Below are 26,430 nucleotides of genomic sequence, written 5' to 3'. Positions count from 1 at the left end.
AAACACTGGAAAACACAAACACAGACCTGGAAACCTGGATAATCCTCAGTGCAGATGGGGCTGTTGCTTTGACTTGTCCGTAAATGTTGGCTCATAAACTTAAAGGTGAGGAAGCTTCTCCGGAAGGATCAATAAAGCACACGTTAGGGTCAGTTTCCCAGGCCGACGAGTACGTCAAATACTGCAACACAAAGCCTAAAAGTACCAACAACAGTATAACAAAGTGTTCCTGAGTCCATTCAGTAACATCCTTTATACAATCATGTGTTCACAAAGTGGTGAACCTCACTTCATCCCCGCTTGTGAACGACTGAGGATGCCCCTTTCAAACCCAGTCATGATACTATCACCTGTCACCAATGAACCTGTTTACCTGTGGAATGTTCCAAACAGGTGTGTTTGGAGCATTCCACTACTTTCCCAGTCTTTAGCTGCTCCTGTCCCAACTTGTTTGAAACGTGTTGCTGTATCAAATTCACAATCAGAGTCGCAGCCTTTCTGGAATCTGTGTTGTACAGTGAGGACAAGTATTGAGGCAATACTCGCTATCCGGACTGTTAGTCATCAGGTTTCTCAGGCAGTGTGTGGACAAATAGCTGTGCTATACGAACATGTACACTGAAGACAGGTGCACAGCTCCATGTGGGAAAAAGTGATTTATTTCTACTATCAATCCCATTGCTGATTAGAAATGTAAAATTGTTTCATTCATGTCACATAAAAAGCCCTCTTTTTTTTAACTTCTTTTGTTCGATTAAGGCAATTAAGTCCCAGTGAACCTCTTGTTTCCATGTTTGTCTGAGAAAGACCCCAAAACTCTGGAGGTGTTTTGGAGAAGTTGTGGATTTTGGGTCAAGTACAGTATCTGAGTTACCATTGACCATGGTTTAAAAAAGGGTATGAATCAGTCAATCTTCCAGCAGATTCTGTAGGTCCCGGGATAGAAAATGTCTCTGGGAGTCTACTGAGCCTCAAGCCAAGCAGGACACCTCCCAGCCCAGTGGAATCCTTTGGTTCTCACAGAAGGATCTTGTAGTAGTCGTCCCTGTAGCTGTACAAGACCACCACAGCCATCCTGCAAGAGGACAACATCTGTCAGTTATAAGATTCCAAAGAATATTAAAAGCATTATGGAGAATGTCCAAATGGGACATCGCAGAATCAGGACAATGAAATTCAGCCGGGAGGGGTTCCAAGATCTTAGATTTTTCTGGTTTAAGAGGTCAGTCCCGCTGAAATAACACAGGATCCAACCCTGCAACGGCTCCATGTCCAGGGCGAGACTCAGAGGCGAAATTAACATCCTGCCTTTAATTTCACTTTGTCCAGTCCTTTGGTTTATGACCAAATACCTGCTAAACAGATGACACTCCCATCATCCTCAGCTGCAAATGTTAGCATGCTAACACGCTAAAGCAGGATGGTGAACATGGGGCAGTTGCAGGCATCGGTTTCCTTCCTCGCCCTCAGTGCAGACTTCACATCAACATGTTAGCATGGTCAGTGTGAGCATGTTAGCATGTAGCTCAAAGCGCCACTGTAGCTAAATACAGCCTCATAGAGCGGCATGACTTCAGACTTGTTAAAACAGCACTGCAGATACAGACTGTATGCACAAGTCTCGCCCACAGTAGCTTTGGCTGAAGGAGGAGTTCAATGACAGCGACTGGGATAAGATTTAAGGTGTTGTTGCTGGAAGGTGACTGCATGAGCCCTTTACCCTACTCATCTGGCCTCAGTTGCCTAAGCGTTTGATGAAAACAAGTAAACAAACACATAAAAACACATGCTGAATATATCCATTGTTGCGTCTGTGACGCTCATTTATCAGCAGAGGACTCCCAACCCCCCCCCCCCCCCAAATGGCAACTCAAATGCACAACAGAGACAGGAAATTAAAACCAACTGCTTCGGAGAGTTGGACGGGAAGCCAAAAAGAGGAGCTTTGATTTTTTTTTTTTGTGTGTTACCGTCTCATTCATGAAAGAGAAAATCCGTTGAATCCCTCACAGGGTTGCTCTCTATGGGCATTCACAACATTGGGAGCTCAAACACTAAGGATTTAGCCTGAGCTTTGAAAAAACGTTCTGCTGGGAAGCTCGGGAATAAAGCGCTCCATCCACAACCACAGTGATGGCTGAAGCTAACCCCCCCCCCCCGTGCAGTCTCAGTGTCAATCAACTTGGGTGTTAAGAGACAGACATCAGAAGACCAAACAAGGCTAATCCTTCTCCAGATTTCACCTCAGGAAATGGGATCAGCTGAGGATTTGATGTTCTTCAAGGCAGTAGTTATCCGTCTAACAGCTCCCTTTGAAGGACTGACTGTCACTGTTACACCTGGAGAGCGTGGGCTTGGTCGGAGCTTTGGAGTGGCAGCTGCCCGTAAAAGGAAGTCTGCCTGTTTTAAGTGGTCTTTAATGTATTGCACTGTTTGCCTCAGGTTTCATTTTAATAAAAATAACAAGTCCGCAGTAGATGGAAACATGTGTGTGAGCAGAGAGGTGAGGGGTCTCTGGTTCATCCTCCACGAGCGCTCCTGCTGAGACGTCTGCAACTTGTTCGGAAAATGTCTATATGGCATCAAGTTTCTGCTGTTACTCTGCTTTTGAGGAGGAAAAGGTTTTAACAGTAAAGACACCCTAAAGACAAGGCAAAGATCTGAGATGATTCTTGTCCTTTCTCTTACTCAAATCTTTTCTGCGTTCCTTAAAATCTATATTTCTTACCAGATTTTTCCACATTCATTTACCTGTTTTTTCTTCATTTACATTGCTTTCATTCATTAAAATACACTATCTGGAGGCGGAAATCTGATTGACAGTATGACACACTGGATGTGATTGGCACCCAGTCCAGATAATTAAAAAAGGTGCTGTAGCAACACAACAAACACCCTAAACAGTATTCACTGTTTCACAACACTCTGCTGAATCCCATTAATGACAGCATCTTGTAAAAATATGCATAGCAAATTTGATTTTTAGACATGCGAGCAGCATGGATGTACGGATTGTAATGTTGGTAGGTCCACCACTTTGGCCCCAATCTCGGAAGCCAAGAACCTCAGATGACAGGGTTAGGCTAATCTCTATAAACACATTGCTGCATAAAAATGCAGATAAACAGAAAAAAAAAGCTAAATTGACTTTAGGTAACAGCTGATGGGTACGCAGCCAAAGCCCACTGGTCAATATTAGCTGCACTACGAACAGAAACCTGAACACCTCCAATGCTGTCCAGTGCCTGCAGCTTCTATATGCATATGCAGAATCTGCTTACAGAGATTACTTTGGCCTTGACTGAAATATCTCAACACGTGACTTTACCGCTAGCACCACCAGCAGGGAGACATTTGTGTTTTTAGTCACACGTCTGTCTCAACATCTGCTGGACAGAGGATACGAGGATGAATTGAGACGTACAAAGACACACAACGTACTTTTTCCTAATTTTGAAATGGTGGATCTCCTCGCAGATAGACTTCAGGTAGCGCTGCTTGGGGAGACGAGACAGCAGAGTCTTGACGCTGCTGTTGAACTGGTCTTCGCAATCAAACTGGAAAGAAGGAGAAAGAACGGGGGGTTAGAGCAACAAAATGGGAAAGAATGAGGGTTAGGTGGGTCAATGTCGCAAGCACGACGTAGATGAAGCTCACCAGCATCCAACGAGGCCTGGGACAGATTAGTTTTACTGTCAAATATTTCAGAGACCGTCCCACACGGCGTCATTTTCTTCATGTTTGCTTAAGTAGACAGCTTGTTGGAGGAATAAATGGGGTTTTTCATCTGCAGTCTGGGAGTATATTTTTGCACGTCAAGTGTGGCGGGGCACTGAAGGTACAAAGCAGCACTGGGTTTATGGAGCTCCTTGGTTCCTTGTGTGACTTGGGGTAATTTGCCATATTTAAAACAGGCCTTTCCTGCACGCCTGGCTATACACACTGTGTATTGTCATGCTTTTTATATACGAAACGTGTTTTCTTTGACACATGTGCTACGAGGGGCCGACTGTATAGGTGGCCCATTCATCTCTGGAGTGGAGGCTTTTGCTTATATAACAGTGGTGTTAAGAGCATTTCTTCATGTTCCTCCACACAATATAATTAAGGTCCGCTTTTAGGGGTTTTTATGAGTGCAGTCGTGGTCAGGAGTTTGGAATGCGAATATTAACACCTCTCAAGCACGCATTTTTGTTAACTGTAGTATGTTTCTGTGCCGCATGTGCGTGCAGGTTGGACTCTTTGGCAGGTCTGGCTATAGAAAAGGCAGGGGTGTTCCCTCACTCTGCACAGGACTGTACGGAAGGAGACGGGATCCCCTCTTCCTGTCTAGGATGTTGACCTCTATTGGACGTTCTTTCCACTTCCCCCTCCCTCCCAGCCTTCATTAGGATGTAGCCTTTTATTAACTGTGCAATGTCTTGATGAAGCCAGTATGGAACGTACCTCCAGAGACAGGAAGTTGACCAGCGTTTCCTTCTGCAGGTCCACCTGTGGGACACAAAACAAGCAGGGGTACTCAAAAACACAATGGAGCCTTATCTCACGTTGCAACAATTCAGCAGAGTTTTGATTGGAAGTAGCCACTTCTGCCAAATACTGTATCCATAATTGAGCTAAAAATATCAAGCGTTGCACCCGCTGCCCAACAGATTGTGTAATTCTTTCAACACAAGATAATCCAGTCCACTCCAACATCAGAAAACCACTCGTAATTCCACTTTCACAATGCTCTCACCAGGCCTGAAAGCACTCCATGTCCCTTTTACAGGAAGGGGCTAATGGCCTCCTGGGTTTCTCATTGGAAAATGAGTACTGTTGTGTTCCAGTCTGACTGACAGACAAGCAGGCTGCTGACACACAACGACGAAGGCTTACAGGCCTGTGCAGCTGCTTACCGGACTCAAGATGATTACGCCTGTTGTGTTTCAATAACTCGCATTTTCTGTCGCATCGCTGATGCAGTCCAGACCCCAGCAGGGATGACAAATGCATTTGGAATATGCAGGGACATGGTAAATAAGACAAGCAGGGCTGATTTACTTTGAGAATATCTCGCCATAAATCTACATCGCAACCATAAATAAACTCAATGTGGCAGCCATTTACATCCCTTGAAACTGCACGCTTGCCTTGCCTTCTGTTTAGTGTTCATTGTTGTGTAGCGACTGGAATGGATTCACAGCCGCTTTACCTCCAGCAGGGGATTTTAGCGCAGGGCAAATAACTATAAAAGGGCTCCCAGTGATGTTTGCTGTTTTAGCTATCAAAAGCGCCTTCCTTGCTCTGTGATTTCACACATGAATTCAAGAGATAAGGTGGGAGAGCAGCAGAAAAGGGGAGCTGGGATTGGGAGGGATAAAGGGGTAAACAAACAAATGACTTACTGCCAGAACCTCAATGTCATTGCTCTTGTTCTGCAAATTGCTACTGAGATTCTGTAATCTGGTTTGGATCTGAAAGAGAGAGTCAGAGAGAAATAAAGTCAGAGGAAAGAGCGTGGAAGAAAATAATAATTGTTCCCATGATCTCAATGAACCAGCAAGAAAAACTCTTGACATGCAATCATTTTAGGAGCAAACCACTGGCCTGGTCTATAGCTGCAGGCGCCATATTCTTAATGCCAAATAGTCCAATGTTTACGACAGACACGGACAGAGAGAGACAAAGAAGAAGAGAAGACGGTGACAGAGAGGCTATAAAACATGTTTACTGGTGCGGGTCAAAGGGTCAACGTAATTTGAAACCAGGCAGAAAGAACGTGCTTCTTCTAAACAAGTTGTTTTCATGGATATGACCCTGCTCTGCCTTCATGTGAATGGGTGAACATGGTTTGCTTTAAGTTTAAATTCAATTTTCAATCAACAGCTGGAATTTGGCAGGTTATTTCACCAGGTTATCATCTTGGAAACAAACAACTAATCTGTCAAGAGATTAATCCGCAATTAAAACAATCTTTAGTAGCACTTCTGCTGTGTGTGTGTGTGTGTGTGTGTGTTTGTGTGTGTGTGTGTGTGCATCACACACCTGAGTCTCATAGCGTCGTCTGGCACTGGCAGAAACCTTTTCTGGGCTGATGACGTTTACATTCATGCTCATGGTGCCGCTGCTCCCGTGCTGCTCTGAGGAGCCTGGAGACAGAAAAAGCACCATTTCATCCAATGAGACGGATTTTCACATTTCCATCATCCAACAGATGATCACACCTTCATCTCATATTTACACATTCCACACATATTCCAGATGTTGAAATGATATTCAATTCAATTAGAACAGTTGGTTGGCTACCTGTGTGCGTGCCAGAGGCGGCGTGAATTTATCCCTCTGTTGCACTAAATGTGCGTCAGTTAAAATCAGTTAAATGGCGTAAATATTCAGTAATTTACACTTTGACTGCATGCAGCACTTTGGTGGAGCCAAAGCACAACTGTATGAAAACAGAGGTGTGACTGTTTCATGCTGCAGCGAGACTTTAAGGTTACAGATCTACAGTTTAAGCTGGGCACAGAGGCTGACTGTTGAGAGTGAGGGGTAATCAGAGCGGACTGAGCTCAGTACCTGAGGTGTTGAGCAGCGATCCTTTAGGGTTCTGAAGAGACATGCTTTCAGAGATTTCTCTGCAGGGGCACAAGGACAGACATATATAAGAACAATCCCCTTATATCACTCAGACATCTGAGCAGCGCATTAAACCAAAATTTCTTTACCTGATGCTTCTGTCCTCAAAGAATTTGGTCCGACATTTCTGAATGATGTGGTCGACCAAGTCCAGCTCAGGAATCCGCTTCTCAGACTGTCTGTCCTTCTCAAAGGATTTGACCTGCAGACAGAAAATGACTTTAACATGTGCTGCTGTATGCAACCTTTCCATAATTCCGTCTTGTCAGAACAGTTTGGAAAGCAGCGTGATCTGCAGTGCCTCTGGCAGAAAAGCTGCTTTCTTATGTAGAAAAGGACACGTCCTTCTCAAAACCTGCAGCAGTCTTCATTTGGAGTGTGTGCAAATGAGACTTCGGCTGTCAATGGATTTCTGGACAAGACTGGAAAACACTGTACACCCCTACGCTGCACTGTAAGGCTGCTTTACCTTCACGTAGTTTCCCTCCTTGTCAGAGACCAGGGCCATGCAGCTGATGCCGGCCAGCCTGCAGTGTTCCAACAATGTCTCCTGAGACTAAACACACAGGAAGACAAGAGGCTGAATTACTCACACACACACACACACACACACACACACATTGTCAGTCATGATTTAAGGGTGCAGCTCAGCCGAACAAGACTTGATGATGACCCTTCTCCATCTTTCACTGTTGGGGCTTGAAGATGACACCCAGAGGGCCGGTGTGGGTTGCAGGCGTTTGCTGAGCCAGACTCAGAGCTGAATTTCTGAAAACTGAAGACTGCTTGCTGCCCTCATACAAGCTTCAGTGTGAATCTTGAGATGCTGCTCGGCGAAAGCATTGAAGCTGCAAAAATTTTGTAAAATGAGAGCTAATTTGGGAGGAATTCTTCTACAGTCAGTCAGTTTAGGTTTACATAGAGTTTTGCTTGGAACAAGAAGAGTGTGCACCGAGTGGGACTCACAACCAAAACTAATGTGTACTCAGGTAGCGCATTCAACCCTGACAGTGTGTGTGTATGTATATGTAGGAGTGTGTGTGTAAGCCCAATTTATTCTCACAGCCTTCAGCCAGAGAGTGTGTCTTTGCCTTGTCATCATTTAAAATCTTCCTCTTTCCTTGCAACCTCCTCATTGACAGAACAAATTAAGTCAAAGATAAGCCACAGGCTGGAGCCCGGCGGGCAGCTCTGTGCCACGTTCCTAAGCTGCCTACGGGTGTTCGCCATATTTGGCTAATAAAAGCTAAAAGAGTGGAACCGTCTCCTGAGGATGAATTAGAGCCACAGATTCGGCCTGTTAAGAGGCCAGCATGTGAAAGGTGTTAACAAAAGTCTAGCGAGGGGGAGTGAGGGGTGAGTAGATCCGAACAAGGTGTTCTCAGCATCTCGTCGCTGGTCGAGGCACCCGCTGCATGCATAATCAACAAATACGCAAACACTGTTGAGGATTTGGACATGGTGCCGCTTGTTTTCAGGCAAACCCAATCTTTCCTACTTGCCTCTAAGGGCTCTGGGGAAATGAAGGAGGCCAGTCACTTGTGTCCTGTCCCAGTGCAGAGGACAATGAAGAGCTTTAAAGCAAACACTTATCCACTGCAGAGGTGGGAAGCAAAACAATAGGTTATAAAGAGTAAAGGAGGAGAAAACAGGAGGAGGATTTCAATGTGGGCACGGCAACGCGCCAGGGAGGGCGTTTACAACAACACACAAACACAGGGCTGAGATCAGTTTGTCACATAAACATGAAGAATGTGACAGAGGCATGACATCGGGAGCTTCGGACCAGAGGATAAATAACTTCGTTTGGAAGGGACTGATCTCAGCTTGGCTGCTCCCCAATCGCATTATGAGTTTTCTCTAACAAGAGCTCATCAAAAAGCTTTATTGGAAGCTTGTCTAAGAGATGATTCAGTCAATTATTGCAGAAATGACTCCGCGCCGTATTGTCCCAATATGGCCTGTAAGCCTCTTTAAAACGCGACCACAGAGCGCGATTCATTCGCTGGGTTGTTTACTATTTCTGATGCTGTCACGATAAGCCTGCTGCTGACAGATGAGGGACATTTTCCTCGAGAACGGAAGTCAGGTGTTGCCCTCTGTAGGAGGGATGAAGGTACTACAGGAGAAGAGGCGGGGCGCTGTGGAGATCACCCATTTTACACAATGGCTAATTCCCATCGTCTATTCAGGGATCTACAATGTCAGAAATTGATTGAGGTTCGATGTATAACAAACACGAGGGCTCGGTCAGATAATCATTAGTGTATGAACACAAACAGAACAAATTCCTTCGACATGTACAGCGCTGCTATGTGTTAGCTCTCTGCAGGTTTCTTCCTCTCGCAGGGCCGGAAGCAACAGTAAGGGAGTGACTGACTGAGAGGTGGACTCTGACTTCCTTTAGCTGAGATATATTTAGGCTTGGGCCTGAATGACTCTGGACTGACTACATTTTAAGTGCAAGTCCAAGTCCAAAACAGTCAGGGTGCTGTCTGAAAAATGAATGTAATAATTTCCTAATCCTTGTTGCCACATACACAATTGACAACAGTACAAACAGATTATATATATTCAATGTTTTATCTCATCAACTTGACTGATTTTTGTAAAGGCATGGCAGCAAGACACATGCATGTCAACTGTCTGCACAGATGGCAGTTTCAAAATATTTTAAAAACGTCTGTGCAAATTCGGCATGAGGAAGGAAACACTTTCGTACGACCTCAAGGATACACAAGGCCTTTTGGTCAGTGACACTGAATGACTTGTTTGCTTTGAAGAAAACCCCACAGAGCACCTTTAAATCAAAACTGGCTAAATATCAGGCAGCCTGCTAACCTGTGAGACATCGTAGGCAATGTCTGCAGAGACGCCGGCGCTCCACAGCTTCTGGACAACACTGATGGCTTTGTACATTGAAGAATGCCCAACTGGGACCACCAGAGCATCACAGGAGCTCACTGATGGCTGATATATAAAAACACAGAAATTAAGAGAAAAGTCAAACACTGAAAAATGCTGTGAACTGTAGTAAAAGAACTTGTTTCTCACAAACGTGTCTTCTCAACGCTCTTCTCTGTCTCTAGGCCTACATGCAGTTTTCTGGGAAGATCATTTCACAGTCTGAATCTGAAATATAGAAAATGATGCGCCTCCAAAAATAACTCCACGGCGTCAAGAGTCGCAGTGATCATAGTTATTAGCATGTTTCTAAAAGTGGCTGTGTGGCAGCCGCCTGCTGTAATAAGGCATCATTAAATATGTAGCTCTGTCTGCTGCTCCGTCATTACAATAATTAGAAATGTCAGCTCCCAGTGTGTGAGTGTGTGTGTATGTGTGTGTGTGTCTCGCTCACTGGCTCCTCCATGTTGGCCATAGCAGCACAGACTTTGTCAAGAGCCACACTGGCCCCCACTGCAGAAGGCACTGGCACGGTGGAAGCTGGTCCTCGAAACTCCAGGATCTAGCAGCACAGAGAGGAAACCACATAAAGACACCACGTAGCCTTATGGAATTAATGAAATACAGACAGAAGAGCTATATCAGACACTGGAAAAATACGGTTCGCATGCACACATATGTGGAATGAAAACCTTTGGCCACGTTTTTAAAGTAAGAGCAGCACATTTTCTATCATGACTTGACAAAAGTCCCATCTGGAATGTGGACGATGCAGTAAAACCTACCAAGTGGTCGTAGCGTCCTCCAGCGGCCACGATGTCCGGCACAGTTCGCTTGCGTTTCCTGATGAAAGCCACAAACTGGAAGATGACCCCAGAGTGATGCTGCACCTTGTATACCAAACCTAAGTTAACCACCACCTGCAGAGAGGATACGTCTGTGTTAAAAAGGGGAGAAAACGTGCACAGTAGCTTTTCTTTAAACGCTGATTTACTCACCTGCAGTTTAACTCCCAGTCTACGCAGCAGCACTGTGAGCTCCTCCAGCTCCTTGAGGCCCTGCTTGGCCAGCTGGGTGACGGCGGTCTTCTGTTTGGTGAGCGATGTCAGCAGTGGCGCCAGGTCCTGCAGATCCCCCTTCTGTTCTATGTACTTGTACAGCGTCTGCAACTGGACGCAGCAGAGGAGGCATCTCAGTGTTTACGAGTGAGAACAAGTTGGCTGCTGCAGGAATGATTACTTTTACAGAAGGTTCGTGCACCCGATGGGACTCTTACGCTGTTGGTTGACAGAGAAAAGTTGCAGAACTTTGCCTCCACCTCACGTTTGGTCAGCTTTTCGCTCTAGAGCAAATGCAGAAACGTTAGCACTGCTACATTTGGGAAGAACTCTACTACACACGTTCATGGCGGCGTACCAGCAACAGACACGCTATGTGGACAACATCTGTGATGCACGTGTGACCTGCACTGACCATGGCGTCACACAGTATGTTGGAGGCCTGGCTCAGTTTGTCCTCAGGGACTCCGCTGTGGAGCAGGATGGCCTTCAACAAGCTGGTGTGGTTCAGGTAAATGTTATAGTTCCTTTCCTGAAGTCACAAAACACACGCAAACCCTCTCAGCTGCAATTACAGTCAAAAGCAAGAGCACAACTGTACAATGAGCGCCTCTGTGAATAATGACTGTTGTGTCCGGCTGCCCTCTCATTCCGTCTGACTCACATATTCTTAAAAGCTTTCACACAAAGAGCAGGGTGGTGGAGAGGATCAGAAACAGGATCTAGGAGGGATGAACCAGAGGCCAGACCCTCGTTGGACTGTGTTCATGAAACATGTAAGGAGAGCTGCGACTGGAGACTGACGCAGCACTGGGATATGTGGACAGGAATGAATTGTACTGGGAGGCAGGGAAGGAAGTGGAGCGAGCCGCACATAACAGATTTACTATGTAAATAATAAATCCAGTGTAAATCTGTCGGGCTTACACATACTGCGGTATGTTCGGAATGCAAGTGGGAAGTAAAAAGGGAAAAAACAAAAACAGGACAGGTTGCAACGATGGCATCCGTAGGAAAATAAAGAGCAATGACTCATCGACAAACTGCTCTGAGTGTGAATGGAGACAAAGCAGCACAACACAAACTGTCTGCTCACTGGATCATTTGAAACACAGGCGGTTCATGTCAACAACCTGAAGTCCGGGAAATTCCTGGACTATTTCAGAGATGGTGTAAATGGTTTCGGCATCAGGGAGCAGGCTGTTGGTGACGGGTGTGATGATGTCAAAGGCGCACTCCAGAAGCTCCCTCGGGTGCGCCCGATCCAGCTTCCTGGGCCGGAATACGCGTTCGATGCTATACCTTGAGAAAGATTACGGGAAGACAGAGACACTTGTGTTTATTCTCAACATGAATGTCAGTTTTCATATGAACTCAAAGACTCCAGGCCGAGCGGTGATAAGGCAAAGTGAGCAAAACTGACTGACTTGATAGTGATTTGATTTAATATTATGTGACAAAAATACAATCAGTCTACACTGTATTTTTTTTTAGATAATATTTGGTAGATCGCCTTTATCACAAAAACATCACGGTACATTACCAATAAGTTAGCAATACTTTTGTTTCTAGCTTGTTGGCACAAAATTTTTAACTTTTAGCTAACAAGCAGCCATTGTTGCTATTATTACAAAGAATTATTGCCTAAAAATGTGTTAAACTTTACCTCTTCAGATGTGTAATATTATTGCGAGCGACGAATCTTGCAAACGCCATCTAAAGTAAAAAGAGAGTTGGAACTTTGGGAGCATTTGTATAATGACAGTGAAGTCAGTGCATACCAGGCTGTAATCAATCACAGCGTGGAAACAACCATTTAGTCCTCAGGGTTTCCTGAGGTAGCAGGATCTTAAGGTGGCTGCTGATTGCAGTCTCACACTGTGTGTGCGTTTGCATGTGCTGATGCAAATAGTTGTATAATTAGAGTTGGTGTGCAAGCATTGACATGCACGCCTGTATGTATGTGTATGTGTGTGTGTGTGTGTGTGTGTGTGTGTGTGTATTCTGCATGTGTGTTGGCCTCACGCGAAGGTCATAGGGCAGTGTAACCAGCATTCCGCTGTGGTCCATGAAGCAGGCCAGTTCGCTGCCATCATACAACTTCCTGTTTCTGGGGAGGAGCAGCGGTGTTTGGAGACGCACCGCACCTGAAAACAAACATCAGGTATTACTGCAACATCTGCATAAGATAATATAACCCTCACCCTAAAAGAGCTGATGCGTGTGAGCAGATACAAACTGAGCATAAACAAATAAGTACAGCTGGACGCCATCAGCAGTGCGCACAAAAATAACACAAGCACCTGCACAGAACAGTGCACTTATTGTTTAGCCGCCACTCGCTGGAGCAGATGTTGAGGTCCCTAAAATGAGCTTACAGCGGGTCAGGAGTCCAAGTGGTTTGCAGAGGAGAGTCAACAAAGGCTCGCGTTCACACTCACGCACCAAACAGCCGCAGTGTACTCACCGTGCTTCTTGAAGATCCTGGTGATTGTTTCATGCACATACTGTTGCAATTTGGCACTGTTGAAGCTGAAGCTGCCCTGGAGGGAGACCAAACAAACAGCCTCTGTTAGGGATCAGGAGACATCGATTAAGCACTAACAGGCCTTCTGCTCGTCGGTTACACAGACCAGATGAGTGAAGTGGCAAGGAGGGGTTGGTGCAGCCATTCGTGTGTCTGCAGTGACATCTTCAGGTAGAGAAGGGAACAACTTACAAACTACATGAACTGCACAACTCTGGTCGTCAACAGGTCACAACCCTCAATAAGTTTTTAGTACCTTATAGACGACACATGCATTATTTTAATAAATGTTAATACTTGTACCAGTTCTCTGTAGAGTGCTGCACAGAACTAGCCATACCTTGTGTAGGTCGATGTCGTACGTGTAATCCATGACCGGAGAGGTGTTCTGGGCGAACAGCTGGCCCACCATGGTGCGGTAAGCTTTTCCGTTGATATTGGCCATAGTGTGCTGCAGCACCTCATGCAGCTCTGACTCCTCCATCTGCGGTGGAGGCAGCAGTTCGCTCTTCAGCAGTTCCAGGGCGGTGGGCCGTAGGGCCGGGTCGTGGTTCAACAGCCACTCTATCACTTTCCTCTGACAGATACAGAGACAGGCAGAGAGCCGTTCTGTTGTTAGACTGAGAGACACAGAGGGAAAGGATCCATGTCAAACGCTGTGCTACAGCATCCTCACCTGCGTCCCCCGCTCATATGTGCTAAAGTCCTCAGGGAAGATAAGGGGCTCCTGCAGGGTGAAAAGATATGAGGTCAGGAACAAGCCAGTTTCAAAGCCCCTAAATGGATCGCTCCCAGTCCTGAACATGAACCTACCACACGCAGCTGGCTCAAAACAGAGATGCGCTCGGCCCCCGTGGTCATGGGCCGGTAGGACATCTCAAACAGGATGATGCCGAGACTAAACAGGTCAACTTTCTAAGGTCAGAAGAAACGGAAGAACACCAGACTGTAAAAACCTCAAGTGGTACAACTCACAAGTTAAAATCATAGTTACAAACAATTACATGTGATCAGAGGATGTGTATTTCACAGCAAATCTGAAGTCTTACTTGGTTGTAGGTGGCTTTGGTATTTCCCTGAACCTCTGGACTGACGTAGAGGGCAGTACCTACCATGCCTGTCATGTTCCCTGCAGAATAGTGATGCAAAAGCCACAGAAAGCGTCAAGGGAGAACAAGCGTATCAGACAGTTAAACCGTGTGAATATTTTCAAACTCTGTGCACCTGCTGGGTCGGGTTTGGGCATCACCGCTGAGCCGCTCTCCTCCACCTCAAATATACCTGCAGCCTGAGAGAGAAGAGCAGTCTCTTCATTAGTTATATATATGTGTACATACACTGTACATGTGCAGCCTGTCAGCAGGGTGAAGCTGTACATACCACATTAGCAGGATGGTCTGTAGCCAGGCCAAAGTCTCCAATCTTCACATGGTCCTGCGAGTCGAGGAAGATGTTGACAGGCTTCAGGTCCCTGTGAATCATCCCCTGAAAGAGAGGATGGATGGATGATGAGATCTGCTCGGTCCTACGTGTTAATGTTTATGTTACTGCTATGAAAGTATGAAAAACACATTGCTAACAGTAGATCCATGCTCTTATGGCAAACAGACGTATTAACTTTGAAGGAGGGTGGAAACTCAAACACATAAACACCTGCTGGTGGATGTAAGCAAGGCCATCCAGTATTTCCCTGAAGAGTCTCCATAACCGATTCTGGTCCTGGTACAGGCTGTGATCTATCGTGTCCCTTAAAGTGCTCTTTTCACAGTATTCCATCTGTCGGGAACACAAGGCATGCATTAGATACGAGCCAGTGAGACCCCTAGTGGTGAGAACGGAGCATGGCGGTGAAGCTTACTTGTATGTACAGGTAATGTGCTATGAGGAGAGTTCGATCCGAGTCCGTGCTCTCCGTTGTGTCGATCACCATCCTTTTGCTTGGCTCAACCTGTGAGAGGAAACACCTTGGTTTGCTGCACTTGCGACACGGACAAACAAGTCAATAAATAATGAATCAAACCTGTGACATCTCGTCTGCACTTTCATCTCCGTTGTCAAAGATGATGTCGCTCCTTGAGTCACTATCTGACGGCCTTAAAGGGAAAAAAAAGCAGTGATTTATCAGAGTTTGGGCAGGAGAAAGTCTTCCGGACGTACCGCCACCAACAAAACACTTACAAAAAAGAGGCAGCAAACACATCGTCCTCATCGTCCTCATCTTCTTCATCACTTGACTGCTGTCCACTACATTTGGCGCTGGAGGATCTCTCGATGGAGGTGGACCACTCCACCGAGCTCGACAGGGTCGGAGGCGGCGCCACGTCCTCCACGTCGTCGGGGAGGCCGAGCTCGTTGAGGTTCCGCTTCCGAGGCTCTTTGCACTGAGGAGGCTTGTGGGCGGCGCTCTGGGGCTCAGAGCTGTCGGTGCTGCTCAGCACGCCCACCGAGGGCGTCTCGTGCCGCTCGATCCACGCATTGTAGTAGCGGACGATGTTCTCGTGGTTGAGGCGCGAGAGCAGCGTCACCTCGCCTTTGATCCTTCGAAACTGCTTACTGGCTGGGTTGACCTGGATGCGCTTCACCGCATAGTAGCAACCGTCCAGTTTATTCTGAACCTGCAAGAGAGGGAAAGAGGACGTTAAGAAATCAGAGCCCACTTTTTTTGCCAGTGTAACATCATCTCTCAGTAAAAAAAAACTGCATACTTTAATCACAGCACCGAAGGCTCCCTTTCCAAGAAGCTGGAGTTCCTCAAACTCATTGAAGTAGCGGGAAAACTGCCTCTGCACCCCGGAGATGAATGGAGCATTGAGGATGTGGCTCCGGGGGATGACTGATGACGCAAAGTCCACGGCGAGATCTGACAGCAGAAAAAACCCATGAGCGCTACTGGATTGTGTGTTGGAGGTGAAATGTGTCAATTATACAATGTAATGTAATACAATAACACTGCAAAAAATATTAGAGCTTCAGTCGTCTATAGACGGTATTTAGTCCACCTCATCTACACGTTGTACATGAATGTGTACATCACCTTCTGGGCTGGCTTCCTGGTACTGCAGCAGGTTTTTAGGTGATGGAGGCTTGAGGATGGAGTGGTCCAAAAGCTGCTGTGTTGTCCAGCGGTCAGCATCGTTCAGGCACAGACACCTGCGACATAAAGCATAACAGACTGAGCAAGTGCTCTGTGCAGGCAGTGAGCTGGAACACTCCAGTCTACTGTGCTAAGCTACGCTGAGCTAAAGGTGTGCCGACAACACGGAAATGGTCTGAATAATGTAAATGTAGTTTCAGAGCAATAGAACTGTTTCATAGATCCAACAATTGACAGATAAACACTGTTTTGTCATTCAAATTGTCTAAATGAGTCTGCATCTACATTTGTATTATCACATAATGAAGCCAGGAAGTCAAACCAAACAGAAATCCAAAACACTGCGGTGAGTTTGGAAAATATCAAGATTTACAGTAAATGGGCTGATACACTTCTGATCCATGTGTACATACTTGTGGAGGAAATCCTGGAAGTCAGCAGGCAGGCTGGCTGGCACCGTCACTGGATACTCCTTCACCTCCTTCCCCTGACTGAGAGCCAGCAGCATCAGGCCCAAGTTCCACACGTCCCCTTTTTTACCCGTCTTCACTGGCATCGCTGTGTCCTCTGAGAAACGCACGTGGGCTTGCTCAAAAATGTCCTCTTTGCAGATATCAGCAAATCTTTTTGATAAGCTGTAATCAGTCAGTCGAACGTTGCCCTCTGAGTCCACCAGCACGCTGGAGGCCCCCAGCTGTTTGTGGACCACAGAGTTGGAGTGAAGGTAGTCGAGAGCGGCCAGCAGCTGGGCCGTGTAATGACACAGTTTGTCCAGCGGGACCGGGCTGTGCGTGGTCAAGCTTTGGTTCAGGTTGATGCCGGCCACGTGCTCCACCAGCAGGTTAATCATGAGGCAGTCCTCCTTCTCAGTGGAGGCCAGCGCCATGTAGTGCGTCAAGTTTGGGTGATCCAGCCTCAGGAGGGAGTTGAACTCATTTTCTGCCCCGTGGATCTACAAGTAACAATTTGTGAATTCATCTCAGAAGTATTTTTCAAATTTTCCTGCTCTTCAAAACAGTCAAACACATCATTAAACCACCAAATTCTCAAAGATAATAAGTGCTTCTTTCTCCACTTGCCTGCTTCTTGCAGCTCTCAATCCTTCCCTTCTCCTGGCTGGTGAAGAACTTGCCCATCTTTTTGTTCCAGCGCAGCGACCACTCATAGATCACAACAAAGTCTCCTGAGTTTGCCTCAAATCCATAATAAACGCTCCTGCCGAGCCTCTCGCTTGCACCTGTCAGAATCACGGAACGAAGATGAAAATGTACAGACAGGCGGGTGCATGAAGTCACTTTTTCACCAGACAACGTCTACAGACACCTCTCACCTAAGTTCTTCCCTCTGTGGACGACGAGTTCTCCAAAAACGCTGCTGCTGAAGTGAAGAGGCTCTTGCAAGCGATGGTTGTCTTCATTTACTGTGTCACGTCTGGGAAAACAGATACGGCTCGAAGCATGACGATACTTCTTGAAGATGAGAGGCATGCTACAGTCCTTGTAAACGTTTGGGTTGCTGCATACCTGTGACGTGTATTCGAGGTAGTGCGACGGCGGTTGCCAACTGCTTTCTTGGCTTCAGTCAATTCGGGAGCTCCACCCGGGCTGGGTGGGCTCCTCCCTTGCGGGGAGGAGTATGCAGGGACAGTCTGGTCCATATTGTCAAGTCGTTCCTGTGAATATAACAACACACCAAAGGTCGCATTTGTTCCTGAGATTTTCTGCAGGCGATGGGATGACAAACTGTTCTATGGAGATCAGAGGAAACGTGCAGCACCTGTTTGGCGATCTCCTTCCTTCTCTTTTCCTCTCGCTTCTCCTCCTCTCTTCTTTGGATTTCAGCAATGATCTCTTTTTCCTACAAGAAAGAATTCCTGGTGACTTGGATTTACATACATCAATACATCATCCGGCGTGACTCGTCCCCCCTCCCTCACCATCTGCTCCTCCTGCCTGCGCTGCTGGTCCATCCTCAGCTGCTCCTCCTGAGCTCGTTTCTCCTGCTGTCTCCGCTGGTTTTTCAGCATCTCCTCGTGGAAGGAGCGTGACGGAGGCTTGTTGTGCTCGCTCAGGAAGCCCTGGATGTGGTCTGCAAGCTCGTAAATCATCACCTAGGCGGACAGGCAGGAAGGTCATGAGCAGTGGTGGTAATGTGTCTGTGTCTGTGTCTGTGCGTGCGACCTCACCTCTCCACATCGTACTGCTGCCAGCTTGGTGAGTTCACTTTGGAGGTTCTGGAGGTTTTCGTTTGACAGACCTTTGGCGTTCTTTAGCTCCAGCTCCGGAGGCCTGTTGGTGGCCCAAGACTCAAGTTACTATGATCGCTACTGAACACTGAGATGACATTTACAACTGCACACTGCATCTTTGTGCTGATTGTGGCCAGACTACCATCAGGCATGTGGGGAAGTTGCCCTGGAATGTTAAAAGCCACAGTATGGCGTGGAGAGAATTTCTAAATTCATTCCAATCATGTGGGCTCACGTGAATGAAATCCAAATGAGATGTTTTAAGGCTTTAACAACATTAGAATACAAGTGAATACAAGTCTGTTTGTAGTGCTTTTGGGTCATGCATGCAAAATTGTGTCAGAGGTTCGGTCCAAAAAGTCAAATCTCCAACATCTTAAAAACGAACAGCTGTTTTTTTTTACCTTTGATTTCTAACTTGAATGATATGAGATGCAACATGTTTGGTGGGCACTGGAAGGAACAGGTAATATGGAAATATAAGACAATATAACCCATTGAAGACCACGACTGGCCAGCAGTCTCTAGCCGATAAATCCAGGCTAGATGTTGTCCCACGCAGCTGGAAACAAGATTTTGACTCTTCTGCCAGATTTTGTTCAGCAACAGCTGTCAATTATCAGTGCTGCAGATACATTTTAGTCTGTATCAAAAAAGTACTGAACATAACTGATAATTGTGTTTTCTTTCCTTTCTGACTGCTTTCTTTTTCTGTTTTTCATGGGTTTTCTGGTAATGGCATTATGTTAGATAGATAGATTAGATTGCTCTTCCTCTGAAGTTTGTCTCATATCACAAGGGCAACTCTGTTTCTCATGAAAGAGTGAAGACTGGGCTCCAAGGCAGAGCCGAGCTTTATTTCTTCTGTTCAAACATGTGAGTGTGAAACTATTTTGAGACTTACTGAGAATGAATAAAAAATACACGTGTGCTGTGCCATTATATGGCTTCAGAGCTGCTCTTTGCAACTTCTTTGTTGCAAGAAGAAGAACACACAGTGGAACAATCAGTAAAAATACAAGTATGATATTATTAGTACCTGCACTGTGGAGGAACAGTATGGAACAGTGTGGAACTGTGAGAAAATAATAAATAAGTAAACAAAACTAAGAGTTGTACAAATCAAAACAAGGAAACAAGAAGGTGTTTAAAGAGCATGAAGCTCAGTATGTGGACAGCTAATGAATAAGTGCACCATAGATTCTCTGCATGACTGCACATAGCATCCGTGCTTGACAGTGAAATAAACTTCCCTCCCGTTGATCATGTGTGTGTATGGGTCCCTGGCAGTGCAGCGCTAATCATGGCCTCAGTGAATACATGGCAAAGGTCAGGGGTCAGGGGTCTGTACTCACACGTCTGGGTATGTGGGTAAGCATTTGACCTGCAAGTCCACAGTCACGTAGCATTCCTCCCCAGTGCTCAGGCCGTTGGGCCGCAGGCAGAGGTGCACCTCTGGAGGCCTTTTCACCTGGAAACACAGTCAACGGATCCTCATTGGCGGGGATGATCTCTACTACAGGTAATAGCGATGAACTTGTCACCCATCGTCGGCTCACTAACGGAAATGCACTCTGCTAACATGTCTAGCTAAGTTACCTTCCACGGATCCTTGTTCCGCAGGTCCTGGAAATCATCTCCAAAGATGGACGCGAGGGCTTCGAGTTCGTTTTCCTGCTGGACCTTGTGGTCGTCTGTCCCATCTGCTGGAGTGTGCTGACCGCTCATGCTGCTGCCTCAGCTACATGGCAGTCCTCCGGTTCTGCCACACTCCACGCAGCCGTCAGACAGGAAGCAGGAGGATGGTCCCGCTTAGTAAACTGCTCCGTCGCTGCTCTCGCCGCCGCCCTCCGCTCCTCCGTCACTTTGGAAGTTCTAAACTTTATCAAAGAGCCGCCCGCTGTCACTACATGTTCGGTAACAGCTAACTTATCACACGGGACCACAACAACGCCGCGACTGACGCATGGCTGTTGCTAGCTGTGTCGCACCAGATGAAACGTCATCACGTTACGTTCATAGAAGTGGCCTCTAGGGGGCAGTATTCACTTCTATACACTGGTAATTATGCTGATGCTCGCAGAGGTTTGCAGGCGTCTGTCTCAAATGCAGTGGAGAAGTTTAAAGAAGCATCAAATGGAAAGACTCAAGTAAAGTACAAGTACCTCATATTTTTACTTAAGCACTTGAGTATTCCGGTGATGAAAAGCTTAACTGGACAGCAAATGTAAGATATGTTGATATATTAAAACAAACTTCTCAAAAATAAAGTAGATATAAAAAGATTTGTACAGGGGCATTGTAGTGATTTAGTGTGCTTCCATAATGCTGGGGGACTCAAGAGAAAAAACATTTGCTCAAAACTGATCCAATAATGGGTGAGATATCCTGACCTTTCCTACCAAGTATACAGGAATACTGGACCCTGGTTGTTTTCTCAGACTTGATAAAGCTCCTCCAGAGCCACAGAAGAAATTAACAGCCAGCTGAGTAGTACTTCTCATGGCCAGTAAACTCACTGTATCTGCAAAACACTCTATATACTACATTTTAGCTTCAGAATTTAGGAGCTGTCTCTCACTGTTGCTTGGCAGACAGCCCTGATCATGAATCACACCACCTTTATTCATGTATTAAAACAACATTAATCCAGTTAATGAAAGTCTCCTTTGGCATGCTAACAACTATGGGATGCTTCAGCTGCATCCAGCTCCTATCTGTGGAGATGGAGAGGAAACAGCTATAAATAGGGGGCTCTGGTATCTGGTGGGGCAGCCTGGAGCAGAAAAATGCTGTCTCATACTGTACCTGCAGATATGATATAAACTCACGTATTAGATACTGCTCTCTTACATCTGAGTCATTCTTCCTTGCCTGAAGGCCAGAGTCAATACATTTCTTTTAGCACTGCAAATACATGAATGGTATTCCCTGAGATCTGACCATATATGTGTAATATTTTCTTTAAGAATGACGTAGTATCAACAAATAATCTGTCAAAATGTTTGTATCATTCCTGCATTCCTGTGAGTATTACCTCATACGGTGCAATGCACATGGAGGAAAATGTATTGAAAAGTGGGTGGCACAAATATGGAACTCCTCTTTGCAAACTCTCGGCTCGGGAACCTCAGTGGCTGCTCATTATTGCCTCAGCTGCTCACCATAACCCTACAAGGAGAAAGCTCGGCCAATCAGGCCAGAGCTCTGACACCAGAAGGCCACTCAGATGGCCAGAGGAGACATAGAGCCCGGCTGGCGTTACCATCAGCTGTTCCACGTGTTGAGGAGGCTCAGCGCACATTCCAGCAGCATGGTTCACAGACATATGCAATGTTTTCATCTCCTTAACAAGACACCAGTGACACCAGCCTGACTGGGTCATCATAGTGTGCCTTTGAGGTGGTTGTGAGCATAGTAAAACCTCCTATAAGATATGACATACGTGTTTCTGCACATTAGAGGCACATTATGCATCATACTAACAGAAAATACAGAACTTTCAATCTCTGATTGCATGATATTCATACTGAGTTTGTTTTTTTATATATGTAATTTCAAGCTATAAGGAAATTTTACTGCAGCACACGTGCAATTCTGAATTGTTTTAAGGCATTAAGTTCAGGAAATAAACTTTTTTCCACTGGCAATATTATTTTTATAATCCTTTTGTACATAATGTACTTACATAATTGACTTTTATTTAACATCCCTTTTTATAGCTGATTTGTCCTTTTCTACATTTCCTTTTTGTTCTTGCTATTATTGCTTGCTGCCTGTAACACCCTAGTTTCCCCGGCATGGGATCAATAAGGTCTTATCTTATCTTATCTTATCTTTTCTTAACTTGTCTTTCATCTTAGGAATGCAGACAACTCTTTGTGTTCCATTCAGAAAAAGAATTTTCTTCTCTTGTATTAAATAGTATAAGTAAACCAAATGAAAACAGATGCCTGTAACCCGCCCAGCTCCCCCTATCCTCGACCCCACCCCTCCCACACACACACTTCCTTTTTTGTTGAGGCCTACCAATAATATTCTATTAACTATCACATCAAGATCTGAACTTTTTATTCTCCACCATCATTTCTTTAAAACTGTGTCATTCAAGTGACCTCCACCCATGGATATAAAACACACTTTTCTGTGGCTTGTTGATTTTTTGCTGGCAGCTCTTAATTTGGACTTGTGTTAACCCTCAGTCCCGCCCCTGGTCCCTAGACCTAGTCTGGCTCTTATTTAAGGGACTCTTCTCACCCTCAGCCTTTGTCCCAGTGGAAGCATCCGCCTAACAGTGCACCTTGGTGAGTACATTTCACGGCTTGTTTCTCTGAATCACTGAAGATGTCTGTGTCATTTGTGTGATTACTGTCATTTGTGAGATGGCTGTCATAGTCTGTTAGTTGTACTTTGAGCTGATGGTTCCTGAGCTACTGAATGGATGATGTAACTTCAGCTAACTAATGTTTCTGACAAGTTGCTAACTAGACTTGGTGAGTGCAGTTAAAATTGGACTTACTGATTATGCTAGACTGATTACATGCATTATTAGATGGTGAATGAATGAATGAATGAATGAATGAATGATGTTCTGTGATAAGGACATGCTATGGTATATAAAGTATAGACTATACATACAGTATCTCTGGCATATTATGTGGAAGTATCACTTGGATCAGTGCACAAAAGCTTGGGGGAAGTTGGCCAAATCCACCCCTGCTCCAATGAATGAAGTTAGGAGGCAGCTGGGGCATGGAGCCATGTAGTAATGAAAGTGTCACAGTGTGCCGACAGACGGGTGCTGGCCTGGCTCTCGGACAAGCTCTCTCAGACCTGAAATAGCTGGGGATCCGTGAGTCACTTGTTTCACCCTGTTGAGCACAGTGGGGGGTGCTGAGCTTAAAATAGATTACAGGTCTCTCTGTTATGCCCCTTTTTGGTGCTACCTAAGCAGCTCTGAGATGTCCCAGGAACAATCGTGACTGTGGAGATATGGTATCAGTAGTTGTACAACAAGGTTAGCACCAAAATAGCATCCAAAGGCATGTTTAATTAGCTCTCTATAGATAACACCCATAGAGCTGGGTTGTTTTAGGGTTTGAGAGTGATAATACCTTTAGAGCAGCTATGAGATGCTGTTGGCAGGTCTTCAAATGCCCTCTGCATCACAGCTGATGCATCATGTGAGTGATTTATTGATCACCTATGTATAGCAGGTCTAGCCACTTCACCACATCATCAGCCACTCCAGTGATAAAGCGTTTGTGATTGTTCAATTATAACAGGCCCTCATGCTATGTATTGAATGACAGGCAGTTTAGACAGCTGCTCCTAAAACCCGGCCTAAACCCTTCTCTCCTCGTGTTCTCTCCACCCCACCCCTCAAATTGCAGACCACCCCAGAAAAGCCTAATCATGTGTGACGACGATGAGACTACCGCCCTTGTGTGCGACAACGGCTCTGGCTTGGTCAAGGCTGGATTTGCCGGAGATGACGCTCCCCGTGCTGTCTTCCCTTCTATTGTTGGAAGGCCCCGCCACCAGGTAGGCTTAAATCTGTTGCCCTTAACTCCTGACCAAATCTAATCATGCATTATGAGTATTAAAAAGTAAGAGCAGCTTCTTCTTCCTATGTCTTATATTCGTCATGTGCTTCTTCCCTCAGGGTGTGATGGTGGGTATGGGTCAGAAGGACAGCTACGTAGGTGATGAGGCCCAGAGCAAGAGGGGTATCTTGACCCTGAAGTATCCCATCGAGCATGGCATCATCACCAACTGGGATGATATGGAGAAGGTGTGTGTTGATAGTGAGACTCACTGACAGCATCCATGACAGCTGACCTTCGGCATGCCTGAGAATTCACAGCCATGAGGCCGTCGTAAAGGCTGCTTGTTTCTGGGCTTCATTTAGAGGACCTGGTTGTTGTTTATTCAGCCAAGAGTTGTTCCAGTCTTGACATCAGCTGTTCTTGTTCCTCATCTGTCAGATCTGGCATCACACCTTTTACAATGAGCTGCGTGTGGCCCCTGAGGAGCACCCCACCCTGCTCACTGAGGCCCCCCTGAACCCCAAAGCCAACAGGGAGAAGATGACCCAGGTACTTCTAGTCACTACTTTCTGCTCCATTTTCACATACTTGTTCTCAGTTAAGACACACCTTTCACATCTAGCTTGCTTTTTTTTGCAGATCATGTTTGAGACCTTCAACGTTCCTGCCATGTATGTGGCCATCCAGGCTGTCCTGTCCCTGTACGCCTCTGGTCGTACCACAGGTCAGTACACTGCATATTTTTCACATGTACCCAGTTTTAGTCTGTGGTCAGTTATGCAAAGACTTAAATTAAGATGAAATTGTACTGCAAGAGAGAAACTGTTGAACATTAACACTCTGAGGGTGGGATTCCTAACTCATTGTCAAGGGGAGAATTTAATCTCTCTCCAGCAGGGTGTTTGCATGTGATTTCAGCAGCATAGCATAGTGTATGCTGTGAGACATGCTTGAAGAAAGCATACTTAGCTCCCAATTTTTGCCTTCCTAGACATGCATAGATGGATATGGTCTCTGTCTGCTTGCTAAAGGTATTGTGCTGGACTCTGGTGATGGTGTGACCCACAACGTCCCCATCTATGAGGGTTACGCTCTGCCACACGCCATCATGCGTCTGGATCTGGCTGGTCGGGACCTTACTGACTACCTGATGAAGATCCTGACGGAGCGTGGCTACTCCTTTGTCACAACTGGTAAGTCTGTGTCATCAGGGTTCAGTCGTTGAATGTGTATATGAGACGTGTGCAAGGGTTGTTTACCAGTATGTGAACTTTCTGCTTCTTAGCTGAGCGTGAGATTGTGCGTGACATCAAGGAGAAGCTGTGCTATGTGGCTCTTGACTTTGAGAATGAGATGGCCACCGCTGCCTCCTCCTCCTCTCTGGAGAAGAGCTACGAGCTGCCTGACGGTCAGGTAATCACCATTGGTAACGAGCGTTTCCGCTGCCCAGAGACCCTCTTCCAGCCTTCTTTCATTGGTGAGTAACTCTTTGCATTTGCTTTCAAACAGATCTAAGAAATGCAGCATGTTGTCTCTGAGTAAATATGAGAAAACTCATATTTCTTCCTTTTCTTCTGCCAGGTATGGAGTCTGCTGGTATCCATGAGACCGCCTACAACAGCATCATGAAATGTGACATTGACATCCGTAAGGACCTGTATGCCAACAATGTGCTGTCTGGTGGTACCACCATGTACCCTGGTATTGCCGACCGTATGCAGAAGGAGATTACAGCTCTGGCCCCCAGCACCATGAAGATTAAGGTGAGAGAACTGCAAAGGCTTTAAGTCATCAGTTTGACTGATGAAGTGAACTAACACTCAGTTCAACTTAAACGGTGTTTGTTGTTTAGATCATTGCCCCACCTGAGAGGAAGTACTCCGTCTGGATCGGTGGCTCCATCCTGGCTTCCCTGTCCACCTTCCAGCAGATGTGGATCAGCAAGCAGGAATATGATGAGGCCGGCCCTTCCATTGTCCACAGGAAATGCTTCTAAACACACAACCAACCTCCTGTCATCCATGCATTTGTATGTTGTTGTCTCCTGTATATATATGTGTATGTTCTATTGTAATAAAGATAAGCCCTTGTAAGAGTATCTCTTGTACTGTTGTAAATAGTAACTTTGCAGAATATAACAGTAGACAGAAGTTAATGATTAGTACAAGACAATGGTATTATTTTGGGCTCCATCCCTCGGAAACATTTAATTTCTTGGTCATTTTATCTATGAGGACTGGCCCTGGTTATCTTACATTTTGCATTCATCTACAATCCTCTAAAATTTTGGAAGGTAACTACTTAAACAAGCTCAATATTGTTTTCAAAAGCATTATCAATAGTGTACACACAGGCTATACATCATGTCATTACGTGCACAAGCGCTCACCAGGAGCTCATAATTAGAACTTAATCAAATACGGACGTTTGTT

At 45.7% G+C, this 26,430-nt stretch overlaps 2 protein-coding genes across 2 annotated transcripts; one reads left to right on the top strand and one right to left on the bottom strand.

The window, feature by feature from the left end:
- Window positions 1-639: 639 nt before the first annotated feature.
- Window positions 640-20,445, bottom strand: eif2ak4 (eukaryotic translation initiation factor 2 alpha kinase 4). The gene is made up of 39 exons (XM_076749102.1): window positions 20,049-20,445; window positions 19,805-19,920; window positions 18,387-18,489; window positions 18,138-18,311; window positions 17,978-18,058; window positions 17,725-17,873; window positions 17,532-17,632; window positions 17,281-17,438; window positions 16,615-17,153; window positions 16,142-16,257; window positions 15,813-15,967; window positions 15,286-15,722; window positions 15,128-15,200; window positions 14,966-15,055; window positions 14,761-14,883; window positions 14,488-14,592; window positions 14,332-14,395; window positions 14,157-14,236; window positions 13,921-14,022; window positions 13,784-13,834; window positions 13,448-13,684; window positions 13,048-13,123; window positions 12,606-12,727; window positions 12,247-12,296; window positions 11,714-11,882; window positions 10,996-11,112; window positions 10,799-10,864; window positions 10,521-10,691; window positions 10,308-10,442; window positions 9,977-10,084; window positions 9,460-9,588; window positions 7,088-7,174; window positions 6,708-6,820; window positions 6,559-6,617; window positions 6,028-6,131; window positions 5,388-5,456; window positions 4,447-4,491; window positions 3,442-3,557; window positions 640-1,075 (listed from the first exon to the last, which is right to left on the bottom strand). Exons 1-39 carry the CDS (start codon window positions 20,175-20,177, stop codon window positions 1,018-1,020), a joined length of 4,977 nt encoding a protein of 1,658 aa, XP_076605217.1. The 5' UTR covers window positions 20,178-20,445; the 3' UTR covers window positions 640-1,017.
- A 2,290-nt stretch (window positions 20,446-22,735) lies between these two features.
- Window positions 22,736-26,072, top strand: actc1b (actin alpha cardiac muscle 1b). Its single transcript, XM_076748321.1, has 9 exons — window positions 22,736-22,753; window positions 23,843-23,993; window positions 24,115-24,243; window positions 24,437-24,547; window positions 24,638-24,722; window positions 25,030-25,191; window positions 25,284-25,475; window positions 25,580-25,761; window positions 25,851-26,072. Exons 2-9 carry the CDS (start codon window positions 23,865-23,867, stop codon window positions 25,992-25,994), a joined length of 1,134 nt encoding a protein of 377 aa, XP_076604436.1. The 5' UTR covers window positions 22,736-22,753; window positions 23,843-23,864; the 3' UTR covers window positions 25,995-26,072.
- Window positions 26,073-26,430: the final 358 nt, after the last annotated feature.

Source organism: Chaetodon auriga, chromosome 14 (genome assembly GCF_051107435.1).
Source record: "Chaetodon auriga isolate fChaAug3 chromosome 14, fChaAug3.hap1, whole genome shotgun sequence".
Classification (NCBI taxonomy): Eukaryota; Metazoa; Chordata; class Actinopteri; order Chaetodontiformes; family Chaetodontidae; genus Chaetodon; species Chaetodon auriga.
The sequence above is the reverse complement of the archived record's forward strand: the minus strand, read 5'-3'. Positions and strand labels throughout refer to the sequence as shown.